This window comes from Larimichthys crocea, chromosome XVI (assembly GCF_000972845.2).
Source record: "Larimichthys crocea isolate SSNF chromosome XVI, L_crocea_2.0, whole genome shotgun sequence".
Lineage (NCBI taxonomy): Eukaryota > Metazoa > Chordata > Actinopteri > Sciaenidae > Larimichthys > Larimichthys crocea.
In genome coordinates, this window is record NC_040026.1 from 11272307 (window position 1) to 11297245 (window position 24939).

At 38.8% G+C, this 24939-nt stretch overlaps 5 protein-coding genes and 2 non-coding genes across 8 annotated transcripts; 3 read left to right on the plus strand and 4 right to left on the minus strand.

The window, feature by feature from the left end:
* Positions 1–1620: 1620 nt before the first annotated feature.
* Positions 1621–6690, plus strand: aqp8a.1 (aquaporin 8a, tandem duplicate 1). The gene is made up of 5 exons (XM_010730799.3): positions 1621–1982; positions 2316–2442; positions 3051–3259; positions 3811–3945; positions 5900–6690. Exons 1-5 carry the CDS (start codon positions 1717–1719, stop codon positions 5940–5942), a joined length of 780 nt encoding a protein of 259 aa, XP_010729101.3. The 5' UTR covers positions 1621–1716; the 3' UTR covers positions 5943–6690.
* Positions 6691–8284: 1594 nt separating this feature from the next.
* aqp8a.2 (aquaporin 8a, tandem duplicate 2) lies at positions 8285–10114 on the plus strand. The gene is made up of 5 exons (XM_010730798.3): positions 8285–8618; positions 8724–8850; positions 8945–9159; positions 9656–9790; positions 9870–10114. Exons 1-5 carry the CDS (start codon positions 8359–8361, stop codon positions 9913–9915), a joined length of 783 nt encoding a protein of 260 aa, XP_010729100.1. The 5' UTR covers positions 8285–8358; the 3' UTR covers positions 9916–10114.
* Positions 10115–10184: 70 nt separating this feature from the next.
* On the minus strand, positions 10185–13322 carry LOC104918936 (hemoglobin subunit alpha-1-like). Its single transcript, XM_027289441.1, is given in 5 exon segments — positions 10185–10367; positions 11578–11902; positions 12602–12747; positions 12749–12782; positions 13130–13322. Coding segments are annotated over 5 exon segments (783 nt in total). The 5' UTR covers positions 13225–13322.
* A 1797-nt stretch (positions 13323–15119) lies between these two features.
* On the plus strand, positions 15120–15908 carry LOC104918911 (hemoglobin subunit beta-2). Its single transcript, XM_010730796.3, has 3 exons — positions 15120–15272; positions 15369–15591; positions 15690–15908. The coding sequence occupies exons 1-3, from the start codon at positions 15181–15183 to the stop codon at positions 15816–15818; spliced, it is 444 nt and encodes a 147-aa protein (XP_010729098.1). The 5' UTR covers positions 15120–15180; the 3' UTR covers positions 15819–15908.
* A 3010-nt stretch (positions 15909–18918) lies between these two features.
* On the minus strand, positions 18919–21877 carry hbae4 (hemoglobin alpha embryonic-4). Of its 2 annotated transcripts, XM_019278281.2 has the most exons (4): positions 21597–21877; positions 20314–20518; positions 19208–19360; positions 18919–19024 (listed from the first exon to the last, which is right to left on the minus strand). In XM_019278281.2, the coding sequence occupies exons 1-3, from the start codon at positions 21686–21688 to the stop codon at positions 19232–19234; spliced, it is 426 nt and encodes a 141-aa protein (XP_019133826.2). In that variant the 5' UTR covers positions 21689–21877; the 3' UTR covers positions 18919–19024; positions 19208–19231. The 2 variants fall into 2 exon arrangements, with proteins under 2 accessions (XP_019133826.2, XP_010729097.3); XM_010730795.3 differs by lacking the exon at positions 18919–19024 and having other exon boundaries at positions 19094–19360; positions 21597–21876.
* A 1543-nt stretch (positions 21878–23420) lies between these two features.
* On the minus strand, positions 23421–23514 carry trnai-uau (transfer RNA isoleucine (anticodon UAU)). The gene is made up of 2 exons: positions 23477–23514; positions 23421–23456 (listed from the first exon to the last, which is right to left on the minus strand). It is a non-coding gene; the product is annotated as a tRNA-Ile (tRNA).
* A 391-nt stretch (positions 23515–23905) lies between these two features.
* trnai-uau (transfer RNA isoleucine (anticodon UAU)) lies at positions 23906–23999 on the minus strand. Its single transcript has 2 exons — positions 23962–23999; positions 23906–23941 (listed from the first exon to the last, which is right to left on the minus strand). It is a non-coding gene; the product is annotated as a tRNA-Ile (tRNA).
* Between the last annotated feature and the right edge of the window lie 940 nt (positions 24000–24939).

The following is a 24939-nucleotide window of genomic DNA, read 5'->3' on the forward strand; positions in this document are numbered from 1 at the left end:
TGTAAGAGTTTGCGTCTCTGTTCATTTATGTATTTTGTTATGGACTTCAGTTCAAATTATCAGATAGTTTATCTGCAGTGGGAGGAACGAGCTGATATCACTATAATAAATTTTATGAACGTTTGTCTGGAGTTATGTTATACTATAAACAGTGGAATGTGCTGAAGGCCTTTTATTCATCCTGTGATGAACTGTAGACTTGTCCAGGGGGTACCCGCCTCTTACCCCAAGTCAGCTGGGTTGGGCTCCAGCCCCCTGCTACCCTGATATGGAGCAGTTACAGAAAATGGATAAATGGATGGACCATTTAATATCTGACCATCTTATTATATAAAAGAAAGGTGGTACTCCTGATCTGCACTTTCTAATATTTCTTGTTTGGAACCGCAGATTTTAGCTCATAACTAATGTATGTGAACTATGCTCTGCCTGCACGAGTGACTACGTATCAGGCTGATGTTGAAACCACATGAAAAGCTCATTTTAAATTGCATTCCACCATAGTATTTTCATAGTATTATATGTTTTAAATTTAATTTATTTCAGAGATTCCACCACAAGGAGGTCGTGTACCACGAGTGATACCACCGATTGAGAACCAGTGATTTAGAAAATGTTGCAACATGCAGCCCGTTGGCTCATATTACATCATCATATACTGCCATTGTTACTCCAAGAAAATACTGAAATGTAGATAAAAGGACTGTCTAAAAATGAAGACATGTCAATTACTCAATTTCAGCCTATAATCTATTTGTGTTTGTGTTAATCATGGTTAACCATGGTTTATAATAGCTCATACCTCATATATCAGTTTAATTTTTAAGAACTGGATAGTTTCGATATATTTAGCAGAGGAACTAAGGCCCCTAGATGTTGAGATACCCCGATCCAAATATCTCAAAACCTATATTTGAAAACACGCATTTTGGAGTCAAATACTGACTATATTGACTGAATATTTCTCCATACTTTTGAGGTAATTTTGAGGTAAATGCACTTGATTTATTTCATTTTTAGTCTTATATTTCACTACATTTCAGAGGAAATTTATCTGACAGCTACAGTTACTATTTACATTGCAGATTTAAAAAAAGCTTATTTTAACCTATAGTAACCCAATATATCAACCCCAAGATATATATTAAGAATTAAGCTGACCCATAAAATAATAACCATGATGGACCTTGTGATCGTTTTGAAAACTGATTAACTGATAATAAACACATGTGGAGGACGGTTGTTGTCAGTGTTGTCACGAACACTGTGGTCATGTCCTCTGAATCTAACAGTTCAGAACAGTTTTAGTTACTTTGTTACACAGATTATTAACACAATCTAAATAAACTACATTATGATGTTTTATTATAGTTTAAGTTACTAGTATGTAAAGTCAATAATGATGAGTTATGTAATGAGTTTGAAATGGGCTGTTCTGTGTTGAGTGATAACCATCTGTACGAGTGCCTTCTCTCACACCAACAGTGTTTTATGAGCTCCACGTGATTTAGTGTTAATAGTCTTGGGAGTATAAACAATTGCAGGAAGGTGGGGCATCAGAGAAAAAATAGGGGGGATGTGCGTATGTCCTTTATTCATCACCCTAAGAGTGGCTTATATACATACCTGTCCACCCATCAGACCACCTTATTGCAGGCTGTGGTCCATCAGTGGAACCTGACACACAGTAGAAAGAGGATTTTATTCCAATCCAACATGTCAGAGGCAGAAACCAAGACAGAGGTCTTCACGATAACTGATATGAGAGAGCCGGCGTCGGAGAAAGACAACACAAACAAGAAGACATGCATCTTTGAGCAGTATGTACAGCCCTGCCTGGTTGAACTGCTTGGGACGATGCTGTTCGTGTTTGTGGGGTGCTCGTCTGTTATTGGGAATGTGGGAACAACCAGTGCCATCCAGCCAGCTGTGGCACATGGACTGGCGCTGGCGGTGTTGATCATGATGTTTGGGCAAATTAGGTAAGGACCAACAACATTCACTTGTGTTGTGTGTTTTAAATACTTGACATTGTATGTTTCTGAGCTTCTTTTCACAATCTTAGACATTTCTATCCATGATATTTTGGTATCTTACTTTCTTAAATCACATGTCATCACAGCCAAAGACAACATAAACTGAATTATTTAAAGTGTCACTCACCTTCTTGTCCTATTTAATGTAACAAAATTAGAACAAATCCAAAGAAACAGTTACAAACTCTGTTTATCCCGTGCATGCATAGACATAATTGACATGATCAGTCATAACATCACTGGAGAGACACGGTGTAAAGTTCATTATGTTTATTGCAGTGGGGGGCACTTTAACCCTGCGGTGTCTCTGTGCGCGTACCTGTGTGGAGGGATGGAGCTTCTCCTGCTGGTGCCTTATATCCTGGCTCAGATGTTGGGAGGGATGGTTGGTGCTAGTTTTGCCAGGGTAAGAAAAACTACAGCAGACCAGTGCTGCCAGGAAAAAAACTCAGAATTGTGAGATACGTCGAAATATTAGATAATAAATCTATATCTTCACCTAATATCTCATGATTTTCATTTAGTGACTCTTCTAATTTGGAATAATTGTCAGCTCATGAATTGACTTGACTTATTATGAAAAATGTTGACACAACAAAACACCTAAACACCTGGTATCTTAGCAACTTTTATTTATTCATTATTTTTATTCAGAAAAGGCATGTATACAAAATATACAGCATCAATTGTCTTTACAAAACAAAAGCCTTTTCTCAGTTTTTACATACTTACATGTACATATGCATATATACTGAAAAGTATTGCATCCAATAGATCATGTGAGCTGTAACAAAAAAAACAAAGATAGAAAACAGCCCTCCATTTTTATTTCCAGGCATATTCATGAGTATATTCTTATATATTTATTTATCCTAGTGTCTTTAGCAACCTTTAATCCACCTGGCAACACTTGGTCTTGATTTACTGGCATGCTTTGTCATAATATAAATTAAATTCACTTCACTCAGTTTATCATAGACTGGATGATATATGTTTCATTTGTTCTGCTTCCAGGCAGTGTTACCCCCTGAGGTGTATGCAAATTCCACTGGCGGCGCCCTTGTTGTACTCTCCAATGATCTGGCGATAGTAACTCTGGCAGAGATGATCATGACTATGTTCCTTACATTGGTGGTGTGCATGGGGGCCATCAACAGTCAAACCCAGACACCAATGGCTCCTTTCTGCATTGGTCTCACTGTGACAGCCAACATATTTGCTGGGTAAGAACCTCAACATCATCGTTATTTCATTGATGTCTATCATCTGGAATTTATATTTAATTGAAGACGTTCCCAACTTCATTTTCCCTTAAAGGTCCAGTTTGTAACACTTAGGAGGATCTATTGTCAGAAAATAAAATAATGTTTTCATTAGTAAAGGATCACCTAAAAATAAGAACTATTGCAGTTACCTTAGAACGAACCTTTTATATCTATCTATCTATCCTCTGAGACAGAGTCTGCCATGTTGCACCTCCATATATACAAGCCCAAAAGGGTGAAATCAAACACTAGATAATGCAATAGATTCCCCTCCATGCTTGAAAAGTCAGCTGTTTGCAATTTGCAGCCTCACCACTAGATGTCACTAATCTACACACTGGACCTTTAACTAGTACATAACATATAATTATCTCCAGGAACTTGTGTGTTAATGTTTTATTCCCCTGCGGGAAAGATGCCAGGATTATAATCCGGTTGAGAAATACTTTTTGATTTCCTAACAGTAGTAGCTGTGTTAATGGGTTGGTGTATGCTGATTATTGTTTCAGAGGGATGGTGTCTGGAGCTTGTATGAACCCTGCCCGAGCCTTTGGTCCTGCAGTGGTTGCCAACCACTGGGACCATCACTGGATCTACTGGGTTGGACCCATTGGTGGTGCACTGGTTACTGTCACCTTTGTCAGGTATGTACTCTATAGTTCAGGTCACAGTGGTAGTTTTTAGATATGTCACACATTTTCTTTTATTATTTAAATATATTTATATATATTTAAAGCAAAGTAACAGTGTGTTTGTGAGAAACACTGAATGTAAACATAACCTTTGTTTGTTTAAAGTAGGAATGTCCAAAGTACAGCCCGGGGGCCAATCACGGCCTGTGTTTCGATTTTATGCGACCCAAAGCTTAATTATTAATTATTATTAATTATATTTAATATTAATTAATTATAATATATTATTTATGGCCTGCTAGGAATGTCGGATACTGTATGGTTGGAATATCTGGTGTTTTTGGTTGACATAACGAAACATTTGAATGCACTAAACAATAACCTCTAACTGCTGGTGTTATATATCTGTAGATGTGACACAATATATTACTTTCTGAATGATTTTATTGAAGACAAGAGCAAGAGTGATATGTTTTAAACTCAAATGTTAACAGACTTTGCATTAAGAGTGATATGTTTTAAACTCAAATGTTAACAGACTTTGCATTATTCATAATAAGTCATGTTTACAATGAACATTAGGTCAAGATTTGTATCAACCTTATGTACGTGTTCCATACAATTTATTCTTTGTTGTTTGACTTCAGATGTGAAAGAAAGGAAGAACTGCTTTTTAGATTTGTTCACGCCTGATTGGCTTAGATTTGGTTACATTGTCATTAAAAAAAAAAAGATAATTGTGACAATGAAAATAAAAATGTTACAGAACAGTGCATTTGCATGTAACTTTTATTGGTAATTTTTCCATTTTTAAAATGTTAGTATTGCCTTCTGGACATCTTCACATTGTCAAATCTGGCCCTCTTTAAAAAAAAGTTTGTACACCCCTGGTTTGAAGGATAGTACAGTATTCATTGGTAGTCTGTATCCATGGTATCACATTGCAGTATAAGTTAATAATGTATTCCACAGAGTCAGTCACAAATTTTGTCCACAAGAGGCTGTAGTGCTTAGTCAGGTAGGTAGTGATACCTATGTTCTGAATAGGACTAAACATTTTTGTTTTTCTTCCAGTTTCAGTGACATTTGAAAAACATTTCTCACTAAAAGTAATATGGCACTGATGTCACATAGCTTGCTAATGCGCAATATATATATGTTCTTGTGTTTAGAGCACATGTAGAAATTTGAACTCACTGGTCAGAAAACATGGGGTAGTGGTGCACTTCATCTCTTGTGGCTGAAATTGGTATTACAACAACAAACAAACATGATTCAGACAACAACAAACTTTTTTGTTTCATAGATAAAAAAAATAAAACATTTTCTCACTTGTCCTCTTAAGGCTGTAGTTAAGGGGCTGGTTTATTCTTGGTTTATTACCTCCTGGTAAGCAGTTTATCAGTAATAGTAGCAAACTCCCTCCTCCTTTTCCACTGGACTTCAGTCAAACCATCACCGTCGAAAAACGTTCCTGCTACGTGCTTCAGCTTTATTACAAGTTAGCCACTTGCCTGTCTTAAGACAGCAAAGCATTTGACTAACTATTAGATATGCTTGTTAACCATTGATGGATTATGAGACAATTGGGCCCTGGACACAGACATGTAAAATACAACTGTCTGACAACATCTTAGTCTCTTTGTAGTAATTTTGAATATCTTCTTTGTCATTTTAGTATCTTTGTAGTCATGTTATATCTCTTTGTAGTCATTTTAAGTCTGTTTGTAGTCTCTCTACAGTTGTTTTGTGTCTTTTTTATGGTTGTGTTCATGTTTGTTTGTTTGTTTTGTGTCTCTTTTAGTAAAAATTTGCAGATGAATTCCAGGGGTGCCCTAATCCCTTGGGTTCCTTGACTTGTTTAGTAATCCACCTGCGTTCTGAACATAATATTACATAATTCTCAGTGCTGTTGTGAGTGACTACTAAAGAGCAATTCACTAATTGTAGAATCATTCTTTTGTAGGTTCGTGCTCGGTGACCGGAAGACCCGTATTTGGTTGAAGTGAATGTCTAATTTATTGAAGAGAGAAACAGAGCGACGACATCCCGACTGACTTGACGGCAGCTTTTCCATTTGGATGTTCATCACTCAAAGTTTTTTTTTAGTTTTTTGTTTTTTCATCTGTCAGCAAATAAAGTTGTCCTTGAACCAGATTTAATAGTTGGCTCCTATTCAAAGGCATGTTTGTATTTCAACATTCAATAAAGTGTTTGATGTTATGATAAGGCTGTGATAGCTTTATCATAATATTTGATGATGGTGCTGTAAAAAATCCAGAGATATTTCATCATCAATTTTATACATACAATTTGATCACACTTTCTGTTATCTATCTATAGTCTTTTTGTACTCCTTTGGGTTAAAGTCCTGAATGGAAAGTTTGATAGCTTTATTACTACAGGTGGTACTGGACTCTGCATTATGCAATAAAACTAGATTAGAATCATAAACCAATGCCCTTGGATCAACTGAAACACATGAGAAGTTTTATAAAAATCAAATGTATTTCAAAACTATATGCATCTATATAGATGCAAAGAAATGATGATGGTGGTGCAAGTGCTAAGAGTGATAGACACTGTATATATTATTTGTTTCATTAAAGATGTATAATAAAATACATGCAGAGATGGAAAAAGCAATCAAATGACATTCCCAATAAAACAATTAAAATACAAACGCGGGTGATAAGTTCATGGACAGTTCATGTGCTGGAAAATGATTCCTGGATCCTCTACTAGACTTTTTTTTTTTTTTAAATAAACAGAAATGTTTCACTGAGTCTGCATTCTTATCCAGTTTTTTGTTTGTCAACACTCCCTAAGGACTCAGATCCTGTAAAATTCAGGATATGGCAGAAATGAAAAAGAATAATTATCACTATGTTTTAATTAAAGTATAATCACCTTGAAAATAGAATCCTAGTATTTTTGTTTCCTTCGAATGAGCCTTTTATACTTACAGTTGCTGAGGGTCCTCTTCCATGGGTCCACCTTGTTGAACCGCCACGTTTCTACAGTAGCCCAGAATAGACAAACTATACACTGGCTCCACATTGGGCTTTCACACTTATTTTTATGCATTTTGCGGCCACCATTGTTTATCCTTCAGTAGGACAGAGAGGGTGAAACAATCCTACACTCCTAGATGATAAATCCTACACACTGGTCCTCTAAGTAAACCTTTACAAATATATATAAGTACCATATAACCCTGTAAAAATATTTGATTACAAGTCAAATATTTCATTACAAGTCAAGTAAGTGAAAGTACTCAAGTATTATCATTAAAATGTACTATCAAAAATATTGCACATGTTAGTACTGTTGTTGGTTGAACTACTTTAGTGTAGGATTTAGTAGCATCTAGTGGTAAAATTGCAATGCCCTTTGCTGGCCCTTGCATTCCAAGCGTGAGGCAGAAACTATGAAATGAAATGAAATGTGCAACAACAAAAAAAGCCATATCTGGAGCCAGTTTTTGATTTGTCCATTCTAGGCTACTGCAGAAACATGGTGGTACAACAAGAAGGACAAAATAAGCAAAGAATAAAAGAGCACCATAAAGCTGACACACTGGACCTTTAAGTATTTCAGTGCAGTGGTTTCCAACCCAGGGATCAAGCCCTGTCCAAATGGTCAAGAGAATGGTTGTTTGCCCTTGTTTGTCCGCTCTGTGTTGAACTTGTACCCCGCCTATTGCCCAATATTAGCTGGGCCCCCACAACCCTGATAAGGATAAGCAGTCATGGAAATTGGATCCTCATTGGAACAACTCATAATTAACATCTAAAATGTGACTTTGTTTTATTGTTTATCTACTAAGTGACTCATAACTATAACTATTAAACAAATGTAGTGAAGTAAGAAGTATATTATCCTCTGAATAGTATATAGTAGGCTACACTGCACGGCTGCAGAACGCACATGAGGGCACTAACATATATTGAGTAAAGTCTATGTTCCAAGTGTTTCTTATCTATATAGGCTACTGTCAGGTGTTGTGTCAGGCCTGTGCATCCAAGCAAATAAGTGATGATGAATAAAGTGCAGGTCTTTAATCCTCAAACACTTCTCTGAACTCACTGACTGAGGCCAACCCTGAACAGCTCATGCATTGTTTTGAACCTTATCATCACTTTTAGAGAAGGTCACTTTAAGGACTCGTCTGAAGACAGAGCTTGGTAGGTGTCAAAGGACTTGTTTGGGGTGTGGATTATATTGATATACTGAATCTCTTCGTAGTTTTATGACCTGTGATGCAATTCAGGTTCGGCGTGCCAGATGCTGGCAATGATTATAAATAACCTCAACACATAGCAGTGCTTTGACATAGTCCACAGACTGGGTCAGGTGCAGCTGGAGGTGCAGAGCTAGGCTGATTTTCTTGGAACAGAAGTCTCTTCTAGACCAAAAATTAAAATGGGAGTTGAGAAAATGGACATGGAAGACACAGACTCTACTCTGATGGAGAAGGGCAAAAAGCCACCTGTGTCCAGACCTCCCAACAAATATGAGACACTGTTCCAACCCTGCCTGGCTGAGATAGTAGGGACCATGTTCTTCTGTTTCGTCGGCTGTGTGTCTGTCATCGAGAATGTGCCGGCAGCTGGACGGTTGCAGCCGGCCCTGGTGCATGGACTGGCTGTGGCAGTGATGGTGGCAGTCATGGATAACATCAGGTAATTTGTGTGAACGTGCTTAGTTGATTGTGTTATATTTTTGTGTGCATCATATATTATACATTTGCCATAAAAAAAACCACCAACTTGCTTCTCTTGCTCTAGTGGCTCCCATTTCAACCCTCCCTTCACTATTGCCATCTACCTGTGTGGAGGTATGGAGCTAATGATGGTGGGACCCTACCTCGCCTGTCAGCTGATTGGAGGAGTGCTGGGAGCTGGAATGGCCAAGGTCAGGTGAAAGTCAGAGAGGATGTTTATGCACACATTAACATATTAAATCAAATTCAAAGTGACCATAACATCTTTAATCATACATTTCATAGATGATGACTCCAGCAGATCGCTATTTAAACGCCACAGGAGCCGCGTTTGATATCCTCAAATCAGACACCCAGCTGTCTGGAGCCATCTTCGGGGAGGTGGCCATGACCTGCTTGATCACCATGGTGGTGCTGCTGGTGGCGGTCAACGGCAAGACGAAAACCCCGCTGGCCCCGTTTCTAGTGGGCTGCACCGTGATCATTAACGTCCTGGCAGGGTGAGATAAAAGGCTGATGACTTTAATGTTTATTGTGTGTGCGCCGTGTTAAACATTGACACCGATATGGACTTCAGCTGTAACTTTCACATGATGCCCAGTAGCTCACTGACGGCAACCAAAAACATGAAGGACATTTTTGAAGGACAAAAATGTATTTTTAATTGATATGTTCAATTATTTTATTTCCAGTATTTTATTGAATTAATTTAATTACTTTCAATTAATTTCAAAATAAAATGAGTTCAATTGAACTTTAATAATACGATAAATTCAGTAATTTTAAAAAGAAAGTTGAGTTTAAATATTTAACAGTTTTTAGATGATTTTATTATTTTATATTTAAATCTTATTTTTTGCAATTAATATTTTCATATTCAGCTTTCTGGTGCCATAACTGTGGAAACTTGACTTAATTAACTTGATATGATGTTGCTGCCAGAGTTTAACTCAACCCCAAAACACATCAATATATTTGTTTGTTTTTTTTTTGCAGGGGTGATGTATCAGGAACATGTCTGAACCCCGCTCGGGCTTTCGGTCCAGCTGTGATGACCAACTACTGGACCTATCACTGGGTTTATTGGGTGGGACCCATAGGAGGAGGTCTGGTAGCCGCTGCTCTGCTCAGGTGAGATGCCAGATATGATCGGATGACCATTAATATAAGATTTGATATGAGCTCTAACAAAATGTCTCTCTTCTTTCAGGCTTATCCTTGGTGATAGTAAGTTACGAGTCATTATGAATTCATAACAGTCTCCATTGTGTGTTTATTGCCATGCAGGTGACAATAAACCTGTCAACAATGTCTGTCTTACTATGTCATATACTTTTGACTCATGTCGTGGTGGCATGCGGTCAGTTTGATGCTGTACCTTTCTTTCCGAACTGTGTGAACACTGTGTACGTTTTTGATTATGAAATAAAGATCTCTTCATTTGCCCATAATAAAGTTGTCATTATAAATATGAAGTGTATGAAATGATAACATTTTTCATGAGACATAAAAAGACACAGTGGTATCAGTTTTTTTGGTGTTTATTTAATTTTGACCATGGATTAAATGGTCGCAGGCAGTAGTCCACATTCTCAGCAAGAGCCAGGGACAAAGCGGTCAGGAATTTATCCAAGGCTACGTGGGCCTCAGGGGTCAGCTCAGCCAGCAACCTGTTGGCGATGGCCACGAGAAGGCAGTGAGACAGAATCTGTGAATGACAGAGAAAGGGATTGGATCACACTGCTAAAATATTACAAAATTAAAATTACATTTTCAGAATCAGAAAGAATTTGAATCAGAAATACTTTATGAATCCCCGCAGGGAAATTATTTTTGTTACTGCAGCTCCCAAACGGTAAGTGAGATAGTAAGTGATAGTACTGCAGCTCCCAAACGGTAAGTGAGATAGTAAGTGATAGCACGAAAAACAATAGCAAGATAACAAAACTTTAACAATATACACCTATACGATATCCTATTTAACACTATATACACACACATGTATAAATAACAGTTAAATAAAACCAGTAACAGTGAAATAAAAAAACAAGTAACAGTGAACTATGCAATATGTAAATCTAAAAAAAATTTAGTCTTTGAGAGACTGTACAGAGAGAGAATAGACACTGATTGTTAAAGTGCAGTATGCATGCATGAGAAATTTGCACTTATTTATTGCACAAGCCAGTTCGATGGCTACTGCACTTGACTTGGAGTGTGTGATATTTTGAGGGAGGAGTTGTAGAGGCTGATGCTCACAGGTAGGAAAGACTTCTTGTGTCTCTCTGTGGAGCCAGCAGTCTCTGACTGAAGGTGCTCCTGAGTCTGTCCAGCACCTCATGTAGTAGGTGGGAGTCATAGTCCAAGATAGCCTGTACCTTAGACAGCATCCTCCTTTCCAACACCACAGTCAGCGAGTCCATCTACACTCCCACATCATCACTGGCCTTACAAATTAGTCTGTTAATCCTATTCATACTGCTGCCCCAGCACACAATGGCAAAGAAGATAGCGCTGGCCACCACCGACTCGTAGAACCTCCTCAGCATCGTCCCACAGATGTTAAAGGATCTCAGCCTCCTCAGAAGATAGAGGTGGCTCTGACCCTTTCTGTAGACAGCTTCAGTGTTCTTATTCCAGTCCAGTTTGTTGTTTAAGTACACTCCCAAGTCCTCCACAATGCTCTCCACCGCTGATGCATCCTACTATTGCAGAGTCATCAGAATACTTCTGAAGATGGCAGGACTCACACTCTCATACACAATGCTGTAAATGTACATACCGTGGTCTACCAGTCAGGTAGCTAACAATCCAGGACACAAGGGAGTTGTCTACCTGCATAGTTTTAGCTTCTCATTCAGCAAGGCCGGACAGATGGTGTTAAAGGCACAGGAGAAGTCAAAGAACATGACTCTCACCATGCTCGTTGCCTTGTCCAGATGGGTGTAGGCTTGGTTCAGCAGGAAGATGATGGCGTCATCCACTCCCAGGTGGGGCTGGTAGGCGAACTGAAGAGGGTCTGTGAAGGGTTTCACCATGGGCCTGAGCTGCTCCAGCACCACTCTCTCCATCGTCTTCATGATGTGCAATGTTAAAGCCACAGGTCTGTAGTCATTGGGGCCGCTGGGACTGGAACCAGGCAGGATGTCTTCCAAAGCAGAGGGACTTTCTGCAGTCTCAGACTCATGCAGAAGATGGTGTGAAGTACTCCACAGAGCTGGGGGGGCACAGGCTTTAAGCACCCTAGGGCAGATGTTATCAGCCTACAGCCTTGCTGGAGTGGAGCTTCTTCAGCTGTTGTCTGACCTGGTCAGGAGTGAAGGTCACTGAAGAGGTATGCGTGGAGTTGAGTTGTGTAGGACAGGAGTTGTGAGGAGGGGAAGGGGCAGGTGTGAAGTGGTGGTGCAGAGTGTTGGTTGGCTGCTGATGGTGTGCAGACGAAAGAGTTCAGTGGGGGGTAGGCGGGGTTACCATCAAACCTATTGAACAATAGATTCATGTTGTTGGCCCACTTCCTGGTGTCGTTCCCCCCTCTATTACCAGCACTTTTAATTCCAGTGACGGTTCTCATGCCACTCCATACATCTTTTAAATTGTTCTGCTGGAGCTTCCCCTCTGGCTTCCTCCTTTAAGCATCCTTAGCCTCCTTGATCTTAATTTTCAATTGCTGTTGGACCTGTTTTAACCTCACCCATGCCAGCAGAGTGGAAATCATGCTCCAAGGATAATGTCAAAGATTTTAGGACCGCACTTGATGCAACACAAATGTGTAATTTGTGCATAAATCAAGATCTACTTGTGCGTAAAAGTCAGAACACTTTGTTGTTGTGAATAACGAGAAAGTGATGTAACCTCAGCACATATCATAAATCACGCTGTCATTATGTACATGATGTCACATGAACCCTGTCTCATCTTGAAGTTGGCCAGGTCCACCTTCACTGGAGGGCGTGCTGCTCACTGAGTTCCAGCAGGCTGTTAGTGAGGTCGTCAATCTTGGCCACAGCCTAAGCAATTCCACCCATCACCTTCGCTGCATGGGCCTTCACGGGGCCAGAGTTTGGACTCAGGTCTGCCCAGTGAAAAAAAGTAGATCTTGGTCTGCGGATAGACGCTCAGCATCCTGTTGAGGTAAAGATGACGTTAAGTTTTGAGCTGGTGCGTAAAACAAACCCAATGCCATGGCTCACTAAATTCTCGATAACACCATGACTCCAGTTATCCAGAAGGATACTGAGGTTGTGAGGTCACCTGGATCTCTCAGCTTCTTTTGGTTGTTGATGATGGATGATAACCCTCCACACAAACCCAAACCCTTGAGGCCTAGTATCTATTATATAAATTATATGCATTCAGTTTAAAACTAACAAAATTCCACCTTTAGTGCGCCTAGTCGAGACAGTAAAGCAAAATCATGTCATCAAACGACCTCTGTCATGAACCTGAAACGTGGATAAGCGTGACACTCACCTGCCCAGAGTGTCAGTCCTGATTGTATCGGCGAACTTGGAGATCTTGCCCCACAGCGCCTTGATGGCAGCCTTGTCTTTCTCAGTCAAACTCATGGTTGGCTTCGTTCTCTCTCACACAGCACCTAAAAAGGGATGTTGGTGGGTTAGTATGGACCTCTGCTTAAATTCAGTTGCTTCAGGAGTCACACCCGTGGTGACTTATTATGCCAAGCCACGTCCCCAAATTAGACACTTCCACCAATCCAGATAATGGCCATGTGCCAGGCTGGAGGGGTGCTATCAACTGCTCACACCGTGGGCATCAATTGGCAAAAATACGATAACTTACATATAATGTGTTAAACATTATCAATGAGTCAGTGTCAACAGATATATGCAACCATAAAGTCCCCTTTCTATACAAAAAACTATTAGTAGAGGCTTAATATATTTTTAAATGAAATAAAGACAACACATAAAATACCCTTTAAAATAATAAATGAAATAAAGACAACACATAAAATACCCTTTAAAATAATAAACGAAGTAAAAATGAGTTATTTCTCATTGTTTATGAGTAAATTATAGAGATAAATGGTGCATCACTGACATATTTGGTCATTTTGATACATGAACATTAGAGAGCAAAAGAAAATTATGAAATCTTTAAAAGCACAATGACCCAGAGAAGACTCATTCTATCTCATGAGTGTTATGGACAGTCCATATGTCCTGATGCGACCTTGCAGCTCAAGCACACTCAGAGGAAATTAGAAACAGCCGCAAAGAGGCCCAGGGTTCGAATCCGCCCCTCGCATGTACGCCAGTATGTAGAGATATGCTACAACGACCGCAGCTGGGACGGTGCCAGTTTGTTCATCGAGCAGAAAAGCTGAAGTAGTTTTAAGAAATCGTCACTTTATTTTCAAATGTACACAGAAAAACACTGAGGACATAAGCTCGGTGTCCTCACAGGCACGGTGACATTTTTATTTTGGACTGTGGCTAAAAAAAAATCAACATTTTCAGAAGGAAACCTCTGTTTGCAATCGGAACTTATGCAACGTGCATTTGATTAATCATCTCCTATAAATAAATATCAAGTCTTATCGCGCTGCAGCTGTAAAAGCCCAATAAAAGATTTATCAGTGATTTTTTTTTTATTCCTTTTTTTTTTTTTGGCTCCGGATATAAATTTAATTTCTTATCAAGGAGAAGGAAACATGACCCATAACCTTTATCACCGGCCTCAAGTATTTTCTTAATTAGAACGTGTGTGTAGTTTGCCAGCAGGTGGGTGGGGAGGGGGCGCTGCTGGCGATAACAACCAGTGTGGTCCTGAAGATAACACTCTGCCATGCAAAGACAAACGATGAACTTTATTTTGAAATGTAGTCAAATAAACCAATAAATGCTCATTTATTCTGTAATTATCATTTTATATCTAATTGTGATTTAGTTTTCAGTGAAAAATAAAAACATGTAGTTCATATTTGAACCGGTTATGGCTGAAAAAATTAACAATATCCACACCGACTAAAAAGCTTTTACAAATAAAATACGTCAATTAAGTCATTCAGGATTTTTTAATTTTTTAATCAAAGTTGATCCTGCAGCTTTAAAATTGTTTAAAAGGAGCAGAACAAACTTTGCAGTGATTTTAAAAATCGGAGGATTAAAAAATATATTTATAAAGAGGTGAAATTCCTGATTTCATCATGTAGTTCATTTAAATCGCCTCTTATTAACGCCAAATCGTTTAATTAAATGATGCTTTCTGAAGGTTTAATCTAAGAACACGTTGGGCTGAGCTTGACGTCAGAATTGACGGAGAAACTTTGGCATGTTTACAATTCTAAAATACTATTAAAACAAATATGAGAAGATTCTAGAAACCTCTGGAGAACTCAGTCTATCTCCAACTCTTCATCTCCAGCCTATCACAGTAGACCTCTCATTTAGGGTGGGGGGAGCTTTGAGTTTAAATAGAGTTTAAATAGACGAGGGTCGAAGTGAAGAAGTATTCAGTCTTTTTCTTCAAGCCTGAATAGCAATTAAACAAGAGCAGCCATGGTTGAGTGGACCGATCAGGAGCGCACCATCATCTCCAATATCTTCGCCAACCTCGACTATGACGATATCGGCCCCAAGGCTCTGTGCAGGCATGGCAAACATCCTGAAATCCAGCTGTTGCGTAAAGTTGAGATGTAATGCTTCATGCTGAATTGATGGCAACTTTTCCCTCTCTCTCTCTGCAGGTGTCTGATCGTTTACCCCTGGACTCAGAGGTATTTCGGGGCCTTCGGTAACCTCTACAACGCAGATGCCATCAAGAGCAACCCGAACATTGCAGCCCACGGAATCACTGTGCTGCACGGTCTGGACAGGGGTATGAAGAACTTGGACAAGATCAAGGCCACCTATTCCGAGTTGAGCGTCCTGCACTCTGAGAAGCTGCACGTCGACCCCGACAACTTCAGGGTAAATTCTCAGTAATTTTTCATGCCAAATCTACTAAAGGCATGGCTGTGAATCAGTGTAAACGAGCATTTAATAATCTTCCCTCCTTTTTTTAATAGCTTCTGTCTGACTGCCTGACCATCGTAATCGCCGCCAAGATGGGAAACAGCTTCACACCAGAGATTCAGGCTGCCTGGCAGAAGTTCCTTACCGTTGTGGTGACTGCTCTGGGAAGGCAGTACCACTAACTCCAGCAGCTTCTTCACCTGGATACCCAGAGGAGAGCTAACATATGTCCAGTGTCTCTTAATAAAGAAATAAAGATCCACTGACGCAAAGTTTATTTGTTCTGTTTAATTTTGTTCCTTTTACGCGTGCGTAATTACGCACAGCCACCAACATCTGGTGTTGACCGAAGAAGGTGCAAAAACAAAAAATACAGAAAAATAGAAACTAAGAGGAAATTAAATTTCTGTGGTTGTCTAATTTCTACAAATGTCCTCTCTTTGTTTTTAATGTTAGAACAATAAACACAATGTTTGCCTTCATGCATGACACATTCATGTTGAGCTGTAGATACAGATAAATGTCAGGGGCGGTCTAAGGGAGGCAAAAACCAGCTCAATTCTGTCACCAGAGCGCAGAGTGCTTGTAATGCTTTTATTGTTTAACAGTTCCAAAGCCTTGTTAAGATTTAAATGCTTTTATTACGTGTCTAAGATCTAAAGTATAACTACTACACCTCTGTAATAAACCAGCATGACCTAATTTCGACCTAAACCACCTGGCATCACCAAATCTATTATGACACTAGGACAGTTTCTGCAATATTAGTAATGTCATTTTAAATCCACAGTTCTTGCTGGTCACCACAGAGGCTGTTCTACAGCATGAATGATTTCAGCTGTTTAAAATATATCAAATTAAATAAAGAAGACACAACAATCAAACACAAGCCAAATGTTTTTTTTTATAACAATAAACTTTCAGGTTATCTGGGGGCGGCAATAGCTCAGTCCAGCAGGGACCAATAAATACAATGTTTGCCACATTGTATTTATTGTTCTAACATTTAAAACAAAGAGAGGACATTTGTAGAAATGAGACAATCACAGACTCGTGTTAGGTTCAAAGTTATTATCGAGTGTAATGAACTCAGTTTATGTCTTTGTTTGAATCATGTTGAAACTGAATGTGTTACTAGTTTATGTTTTTCTGTAATTTTGCCTTAACATGGTCACTCGTTAACCCCAAACAGACCAACAAACCGGGTGCGCACTTTCAGCTTGGAAGAGTTCCCCTGCAGCCACACAGAGCCCGCACACGGATACACAACAAATGGTCGTAATTATTTATTATTATATTTATTCCATAGTCTTTAAGACAACAAGACTTTCACGTTGATTAGCGCTTCCCAGCTCACATTACCGCCACCTGCTGGACTGAGTGTGAAGAGTAAAAATACTCTGATACATGTAAGTAAAGTAAAATGTACTAATAAATGTATTAAAAGTTAAGACAGAGATTTCCCTGCTGTACTTTGTCGAGGTAGAGCTTATAAGTATTTTATAAAGGACATTCACAATGTTTATTTTGTTAAACCAACAGACAAAACCTCAAAGTTATCAAACTAGCTCATTCAAATTCAATTGCACTTTCTTCAGTCAGCACCAGATGTTGGTGGCTGTGCGTAATTACGCACGCGTAAAAGAAACAAAATTAAACCGAACAAATAAACGTTGTCATTTTCTTTCTTTTTCTTGTGCTGACTAGAAAATTAAAACATTTTAAGTCATAGTTTTATGACTTAATTTTTTTTTCTCAAGATAAAACTGCCTCCTTTGGCTCCACTGTTTCCTTTATTGGTAAACATCACATTGGTGACATTCAGGCTTTAAAACTATTCACGTAGTCTTCCATCATTAGAAATATGACATTACAGAAGTGCTTCTCGCTCAGTGCTGGTTTAAGTCATTTTAATGAATATTTAAAAAAACGAGATGTATCTTTTGTGTGCATTTCAATGTAATTTAGGGTTATGATCAACAGGGGGCATACTTGAATACACTCTTGATGATGTAGTAAAATGATGACAGACTCTGCTTTTAATTTATCCATGGCACTCCACCGTGTAAAATAAATTCATTTCTATGACATTATTTTTCACCCCTCTGCTATATATAAAAATTGACCTAATGGACAAGAACAACGAAATAAGAGGATCCTTAGCATGTTAGATACTGGTCTCATGCAACCCAAAGGCTTACAGAAACAGTTTAACCCTACAGCTCATCAGCCATTGGGAACTTGTAACACTCACCCGTTTGAACTGGACAAGTGGTTTATAATTATGTGAAAGCTGCAGCAGCAATACCCTTCCATATTTTTAAACCTTCATTTATGTGGATGTTGATCATCTAATCCTGTCGACACATAATTCATTTGACATCATCGCAGCACCACAGACAGCTCCAAGTTTAATCCAGAAAAGATTTTGGCACCGGGACTCACTACAGGTGGTTACCTTCAGCACCACAGACAGCTACCTTAAATGATATAAATCGTCTGTGTTGAACAGCTTTTATTTTTCCGTACAAAAACTCGACACGACCTAAAAGGCTGTCGTAACTATGACAACCACACACGCATTCGGGTAGGTCACCAGTTAACATGGTCACTCGTTAACCCGAAACAAGGGTGCGCACTTTCAGCTTGGAAGACTTCTCCTGCAGCCACGCAGAGCCCGCACACGGATACACAACAAATGGTCGTAATTATTTAGTATTATATTTATTCCATAGTCTTTAAGACAACAAGACTTTCACGTTAATTAGCACTCCCCAGCTCACATTACCGCCACCTGCTGGACTGAGTGTGAAGAGTAAAAATACTCTGATACATGTAAGTAAAGTAAAATGTACTAATAAATGTATTAAAAGAAGTTAAGATAGAGATTTTCCTGCTGTACTTTGTCGAGGTAGAGCTTATAAGTATTTTATAAAGGACATTCACAATGTTTATTTTGTTAAACCAACAGTCCAAACCTCAAAGTTATTAAACTGGCTCATTCAATTCAATAATTCATTTTCTTTCAGTCAGTTAATCAACTAATGGTTTTAGCTTGACATGCATGTATTCTTATGTGTAACAGCTTAATTTATAACAAAGCATCATACTCTGTAAGCTCTTCGTGTGATTTGTATGTAAAAAGCTTGATATGTAAAATAGTGAAGTTAAGCAACAAAAAGATGTCAGTAAAAAAAAGTGTTTATTGTAAAAGTCTACTGTAAAAACAAATAACTTGTTTTGATAAATAAAACTCTCACTTAATTGAAAAAAAGGTATTTTATTTTATTTAAAATTTGTTTTGAGTAATCTTTATAAATAGATTTGTGCAGTCTGGTGTAATTTTACCAAAAGGTGGCGCTGTGGCACTATCTGAAACAGGTTTTCTCTGAAAGGAAAAGTAAAAAAATGCTCATCAGTGCATAATTTGTACATGGGATAAAAAACAACAACTCTATATGGTCATACAACATGTGTTAATTGCACATTTTATTATAACAAAACACTGCATTATAACAACCACACATATTTAATATTTCACATCATATAGCATCAAAAATGTTTCATATACTTCCTAAAGACACGTGGCTGGGTCTCATCTGTATTTCAAGGCGAGCATGGCTGCAAAAGCTGACAGGTACTTGTCCATTGCTGCGTGTGCAACCGGTGTGAAGTCGTCGCCCATGTGACAGGCCAACGTGACGAGCATACAGTGTGAGAAGAGCTGCAGAGAAAGTAAAGGTTTGTTATTTGACCAAGGTGTATTCTGATATCACTAACATTAGATTGAAAATGTTTTATGATACTGTTACCTGTAATCAAACCAGTTTGTAAAATACCTTATGTGACCAGGATGGTCACGTTAATTTCCACCTACTATTCAGCTAATAGTAATCCCAGTTTGCAAATTATAACATAATATATATAATATAGGGCGCCTCATGTACAGTCCAAAGTCCTTTCCGCAAAGGCCTGGGTTCAACTCATCACCCCCCTTCCCTCTCTCCATTTTCCTGTCCATCTACATCTCCAAATTTTCTGGAGTCTTTTGTTCAAATGTTCTGCCAGTCTTACTGTGCTTACTGAGGCACTGCCATATTCAAATCCAGAAGTAAATATATGCAGAGTTTCAGATATCTGTGTACAGAAAGTACTTGAAACACCTCCGAACACTTGTAGAGCAACCATGTCTCAGTGGTAGAGTGGGTCGTCCAATAACCCCAAGGTTGGAGGTTTGATCCCCCTTCTCGCTGCTCAAAAAAGATTGCCACAGCCTGGATGGGTTAAATGCGGAGAAGTAATTTCACCTAATTGAAAACTTTGTAAAATAGACTCTGTATGTGTATCTCAAACAACAAGGAAATATCGTGTGTATTCCACCACCTCCATTTTATGTGTCTGAGTTTAATATGACAGTATGTTAGATCTCTATATACGCTGAATATATTTTGGTTACTATTATGTGTAAAGCTTCATGAGCTGTTGGGAGAAACATGATAGTCATGCTGAAGCTGTAAACAACTGCTGACATCAGTTTGATCTGATAAAGAATAGATGATGTCATTGTCATACCACTGAAAACTCAGCACCATACTGTAATCTATAATAATAATAACTTTTTGAATGAATTCTTAGTCTTATTATCAGTATGAATGACTGATGCTCTAGTAAAGGCACCTTGAAGTTGGACGGGTCTATCCGGAGTTGGTAGGCGTGCAGCGTTTGAAGGGGACCCAGGTTGACGGCCAGCTGGCTGATGTCTTGGGCCCCCTCTGCTATGGCCTCAACAATCTTCTTCCCGTGAGAGAGCAGGTGAGAGGAGCGAGCACTGATGTCTAGATGGGAAAAGTACGTTTTTGTACCTGGGTAAGAGGAAAACATCCTGTGGGAGAATCAGGAAGAGTGAAAAGATTTCTTTCTGTAGTGCAAGTACAAATTCAAGGTACCTTTCCATTTCATACAACTTATTAGTATTACATTTTACTCCACTGCATTTGTCTCACAGATTTTGTTATTTTTCAGATTATACTTTTCCAGATGCTTCCTGTTGAGTGTTAAATCATGAATCACCAAATATCTGGAAACTATCATATAATCATTGCAAAGCAAAATAGGCTGTTTTCCTGAGCTCATGAAAAGGACAGTGATGCTACAAACAAACGATCTAATAGAATATGATGCATATTCATTCATATTTAAACATCTACAGCTGTGAAATGCTCATTCAGCAGGAATATTAATCCAATAACATCAATATATTACAATAGTACAACAGTAAAACATTGACATTTTACTTCTTTTTACTGCTAAATGAGTGCTATTACCTTTAATACTTTCAGCAGATTTTAGGATGATACATTAATATTTTTTGTTTAAGTAAGGTTTGGAATGCAATACTTTGACTGTTTAATAAAGGATTTGTACTTTTAATACTTTGAGTACATTTTCCTAATTATATTAACATCATTTAACTGAAATAATAAGCAAGGATTACTGCTCCTACCTCTGGTAATGACACATGTTTGTAATTGAAATTTATTGATGATCAGAGCATCATGATCATTATTATCATCATCACTAGCATGAACTCATTTGAACATCACTACACCGATCTTGGATTACCGCAGCCACTTCTTTCTGTAGTTTGATGAGCAAATCCTGAATAAAGCATCAACATTAGCATCATTTTAATTAAGTTAGTTAATAAATCATTTCTTTAAAGCCATCAAGTCCAAGGTTATACAGGACTGTCAGTGCAAAGTAACACATGTTAAGTCATTATTAAAGGGTCATGAGGGCCTAGATCTTCACATGAGACTGTTTTGTAATCATGATGCAGAGTGAACATGAAGAACCTTTGAAAGGTTTCACAAATACAAACCACTATTTATGGACAAATGTTGTACTAACAGTTTATTTCAAACACACACAAATATTTTGTAAATGTCTTGTGGACCTACCTAAGAAGAGCATCTGACCCAATATCTTCAGCCACAGGCAGCAGTTTTCCCCATATTTCTGCTATGAGCTCTTTCTCCTTCTTTGAGAGCATTGTGGCAGACTTGATTAGTTCACAATAGAGATAAATACATGCACAAAAGAAGCTAATCAACCATTTTTTTTAACACTTGATTTTTATGTTTCCAAACCAAAACTCAGGAGATGCTGATATAATTCCTTCTCTGCGTGGAGAAAACAAGGTGTAATGGTGAAAATTGTTGTTTCCCTCTTCTGTTATCTGACTAGAGGCAGGGCAGGGTGGGGGGTCCCCACCACTGTGCTATCTGCTGCTGCTGTATGTGCGTCACACTGGATATTTCCATGTCAGCACCTCAGTGCTGCTGGCTGTATAGGTGGCACATCTTACTTTTGTTTACGAGTATTTTCTAGCAAGTGTAGGTGCTGTAACTGCCCTCATGTTGTTGAATTAAAGTAAAAATACAAAAGTTTAGTTCATTTACATTGTTTTCTTGAGCTATATATGCTAATTACTTACAACTCATTATTTCTAGCTGCTGCTATCTGCAGCCCCATAAGCTGCTGGTCAGTGGGCGTGAGGCCACCTTGCATCAGATACCACTGTGAGGATCACTGGGCTGCAGCACCAAGAGGACTTTACCATTGTTGTATACACAATGTGTCTTTTATTGATGCGTCATTTGACTCAATGGCATCTTGCAAAAGAGGCAGGGTCAGTAATAACAATCTCTTTTTTTTTTTTAAATCAGCAACAGTTCCTAAGTGACTGACTGTTCCTCATATTTGTTTGTATCAGCTTAAATAATGCAGGCTCTCACACAGGGCCTCAAAATCCAGCAAACCAGGACCTGCCTTCAAACCTTGTTCATATGTCGATTCCAATGTGATGAGTCTGGCTTTTGAAGGCCTTTCTGGCTCAGTGGTTCAGTTGACCACTGTTTTGCAGTCGAATAGACAAAGTGTCAATTCCCAACAATTCAAACAGTTGCTGCTTGTCTAAGAATGACTCTGCAGGATGGAGAATGACTCTGCAATAAGAGAGTCAAGGGTTGGGTTGGGTGAGCGTGGGAAGCTTGTGCCAGTGAGGTCATCATTATCAGGGGGTTATCATTTACCTCCCACCACCCCCAGTGCAGTAAATATACTGACTTGCATGACCCTCCCCCTTCATGTGCCCAAGACATGCAGCACATTGTGAGGTTTCATATTGATGTTGTTTTTAATGCTGCAAAATCTTACAGCTGCAGGCTTTGTCATACACAATTATTAATGTTTACATCAATCACACGTCATGGTCACTCTTAGAATTGAATCAGCATTGCAACAAATGTTGTATTTTATCTTTTAATTATTTTTCATTTAGCCGTTATTTATTTGAAGCATTTTCAGACCTTCCAGTGCGAGCATTCACCTAGTGTAGTGATGTTTTTTTTCTTTGTGAAAGACAACTTTATTTGCATTAAAGTGACTTTTAATGTTTATTATTTGAACTAAAATTAAAGTAAATCAATATGCCTTTTTTTTATTATAGTCATTTTAGGCAGACTTGTAAGAGTGATCATTAGGTGTTATGACATCACCTCACTTGCTGACTAACCTAAAACCATGTCTTTCCATTGATCACTACAGTTTGGATTGTCTTGGCTGAGTCCTGTGAGCCAGTTGTCAACCACATACACAGCTTCACTTCAGTCAAGGCAACTGCAGCATGAAGGCATGTCGTCTTTGTTATACATGTAATATCTTGAGTATTAGTCTTGTGATCAGAAAATTACTTTTCCTCTGCCACCACGTTAACACTTCTGTGCTCCAGGTGAGGCTCGAACTCAGAACCTCGGCATCACTCTGCAGGTTACTGTCTTATAAGTACCGCGCGCTGACCGATTGCGCCACTGGAGCTTGTAGTTTCTTTTCCACTATCTTGATTAACCCCAAACTGTTGACAGTCCAGTGAAAAGAAACTTGATTGACCACTGATTAACATGACAAAAGCATCATGCATTGGAGCTGCTATCCATGTGAGACTTCCAAGAAGAAACCAAGTGAAAACATCTTGAAGCACATCTTAGCATACATGTAGCAGTAGTAGAACAAGTTAATGTCATAATCAGGATTTAACAGTCTTTTTCTTGACCACAACAAGGTGGATTGCGATACACAGAAAGCTTTCTTTACTTAAGGTAGCTGCTGCATAAAGGCCTAGACCTGTCTTTGTTGGTAATATCTTGATATCTAGTCTTGTAATCAGTTGTTGAATTGCTCTCCCTCAACCACCAGGTTAAAACTTCTGTGCTCCAGGTGAGGCTCGAACTCACAACCTCGGCATCACTCTGCAGGTTACTGTCTTATAAGTACCGCGCGCTGACCGATTGCGCCACTGGAGCCTGTTGTAGCAGGTCTTCTATCTTGATTGAGTCTCACTGCTAAACCACTGATTAACATGACTACTGTGAGAGGTTTGTTCTCAAAACCTGAAACTGTTGAATCTTGTAAGTTCAGCAGGTTTCCATGTGAGATTTTCAAGAGAAAACCAAGTCAAAACACCTTCAGATAGAGCTTTTGCTTAATCACAATGTTAAAACTTCTGTGGTCCAGGTGAGCAGCCTGAGATTGTGCCACTGGAGCTTGTAGTTTCCTGTCCACTAAAAATGCACGGTCATGCTTTGTATCTCAGTGCGGTTGGCTGGTCACACAGCTGAAATTAACCAATACTTAACTTCTGTTTACTATTTCATGTTACCTACATTGTTAAACTGGTATACTAGTGTTGTTTTGCAGGTCTTTATGAAAAAATTCACAGTCATCGTTTTGTGAAGTGAATTTATTTGCATTACCATCACCTCACTTCTGACTAAACTAAAACCATTCTTTCCATTGACCACTACAGTTTGGATTGCTTGGTGAGTCTTGTGATCCAGTTGCCAACAACACACACCTTTACTTTAGTCAAGGCAACTCAGCATGAAGGCATGTCGTCTGTTATACATGTGATATCTTGAGTATTAGTCTGTGCACCACTTAAAAATTCTGTGCTCCAGGTGAGGCTGAACTCACAACCTCGGCATCACTCTGCAGGTTACTGTCTTATAAGTACCGCGCGCCTGACCGATTGCGCCACTGGAGCTTGTAGTTTTTCCCACTATCTTGATTAACCCCAAACGTTGACAATCCAGTGAAAGGAAACTTGATTGACCACTGATTAACATGACAAAAGCATCATGCATTGGAGCTGCTATCCAAGTGAGACTTCCAAGAAGAAACCAAGTGAAAACATCTTGAAGCACATCTTAGCATACATGTAGCAGTAGTAGAACAAGTTAATGT

Bases quoted from the DNA above. Each gene is read 5' to 3' on its own strand.
- LOC104918911 (XM_010730796.3), top strand. From the start codon at position 15,181: ATGGTTGAGTGGACCGATCAGGAGCGCACCATCATCTCCAATATCTTC. The intron at 15,273-15,368 runs GCATGGCAAACA...CTCTCTCTGCAG, and splicing joins GGCCCCAAGGCTCTGTGCAG to GTGTCTGATCGTTTACCCCT. The intron at 15,592-15,689 runs GTAAATTCTCAG...TTTTTTTAATAG, and splicing joins TCGACCCCGACAACTTCAGG to CTTCTGTCTGACTGCCTGAC.
- hbae4 (XM_019278281.2), bottom strand. From the start codon at position 21,688: ATGCTCTCAAAGAAGGAGAAAGAGCTCATAGCAGAAATATGGGGAAAA. The intron at 20,519-21,596 runs GTAGGTCCACAA...ATTCTCCCACAG, and splicing joins GGGTCAGATGCTCTTCTTAG to GATGTTTTCCTCTTACCCAG. The intron at 19,361-20,313 runs GTGCCTTTACTA...CTTTCTCTGCAG, and splicing joins TAGACCCGTCCAACTTCAAG to CTCTTCTCACACTGTATGCT.
- aqp8a.1 (XM_010730799.3), top strand. From the start codon at position 1,717: ATGTCAGAGGCAGAAACCAAGACAGAGGTCTTCACGATAACTGATATG. The intron at 1,983-2,315 runs GTAAGGACCAAC...TGTTTATTGCAG, and splicing joins ATGATGTTTGGGCAAATTAG to TGGGGGGCACTTTAACCCTG. The intron at 3,260-3,810 runs GTAAGAACCTCA...TTATTGTTTCAG, and splicing joins ACAGCCAACATATTTGCTGG to AGGGATGGTGTCTGGAGCTT.
- aqp8a.2 (XM_010730798.3), top strand. From the start codon at position 8,359: ATGGGAGTTGAGAAAATGGACATGGAAGACACAGACTCTACTCTGATG. The intron at 8,851-8,944 runs GTCAGGTGAAAG...TACATTTCATAG, and splicing joins TGGGAGCTGGAATGGCCAAG to ATGATGACTCCAGCAGATCG. The intron at 9,791-9,869 runs GTGAGATGCCAG...CTCTTCTTTCAG, and splicing joins GTAGCCGCTGCTCTGCTCAG to GCTTATCCTTGGTGATAGTA.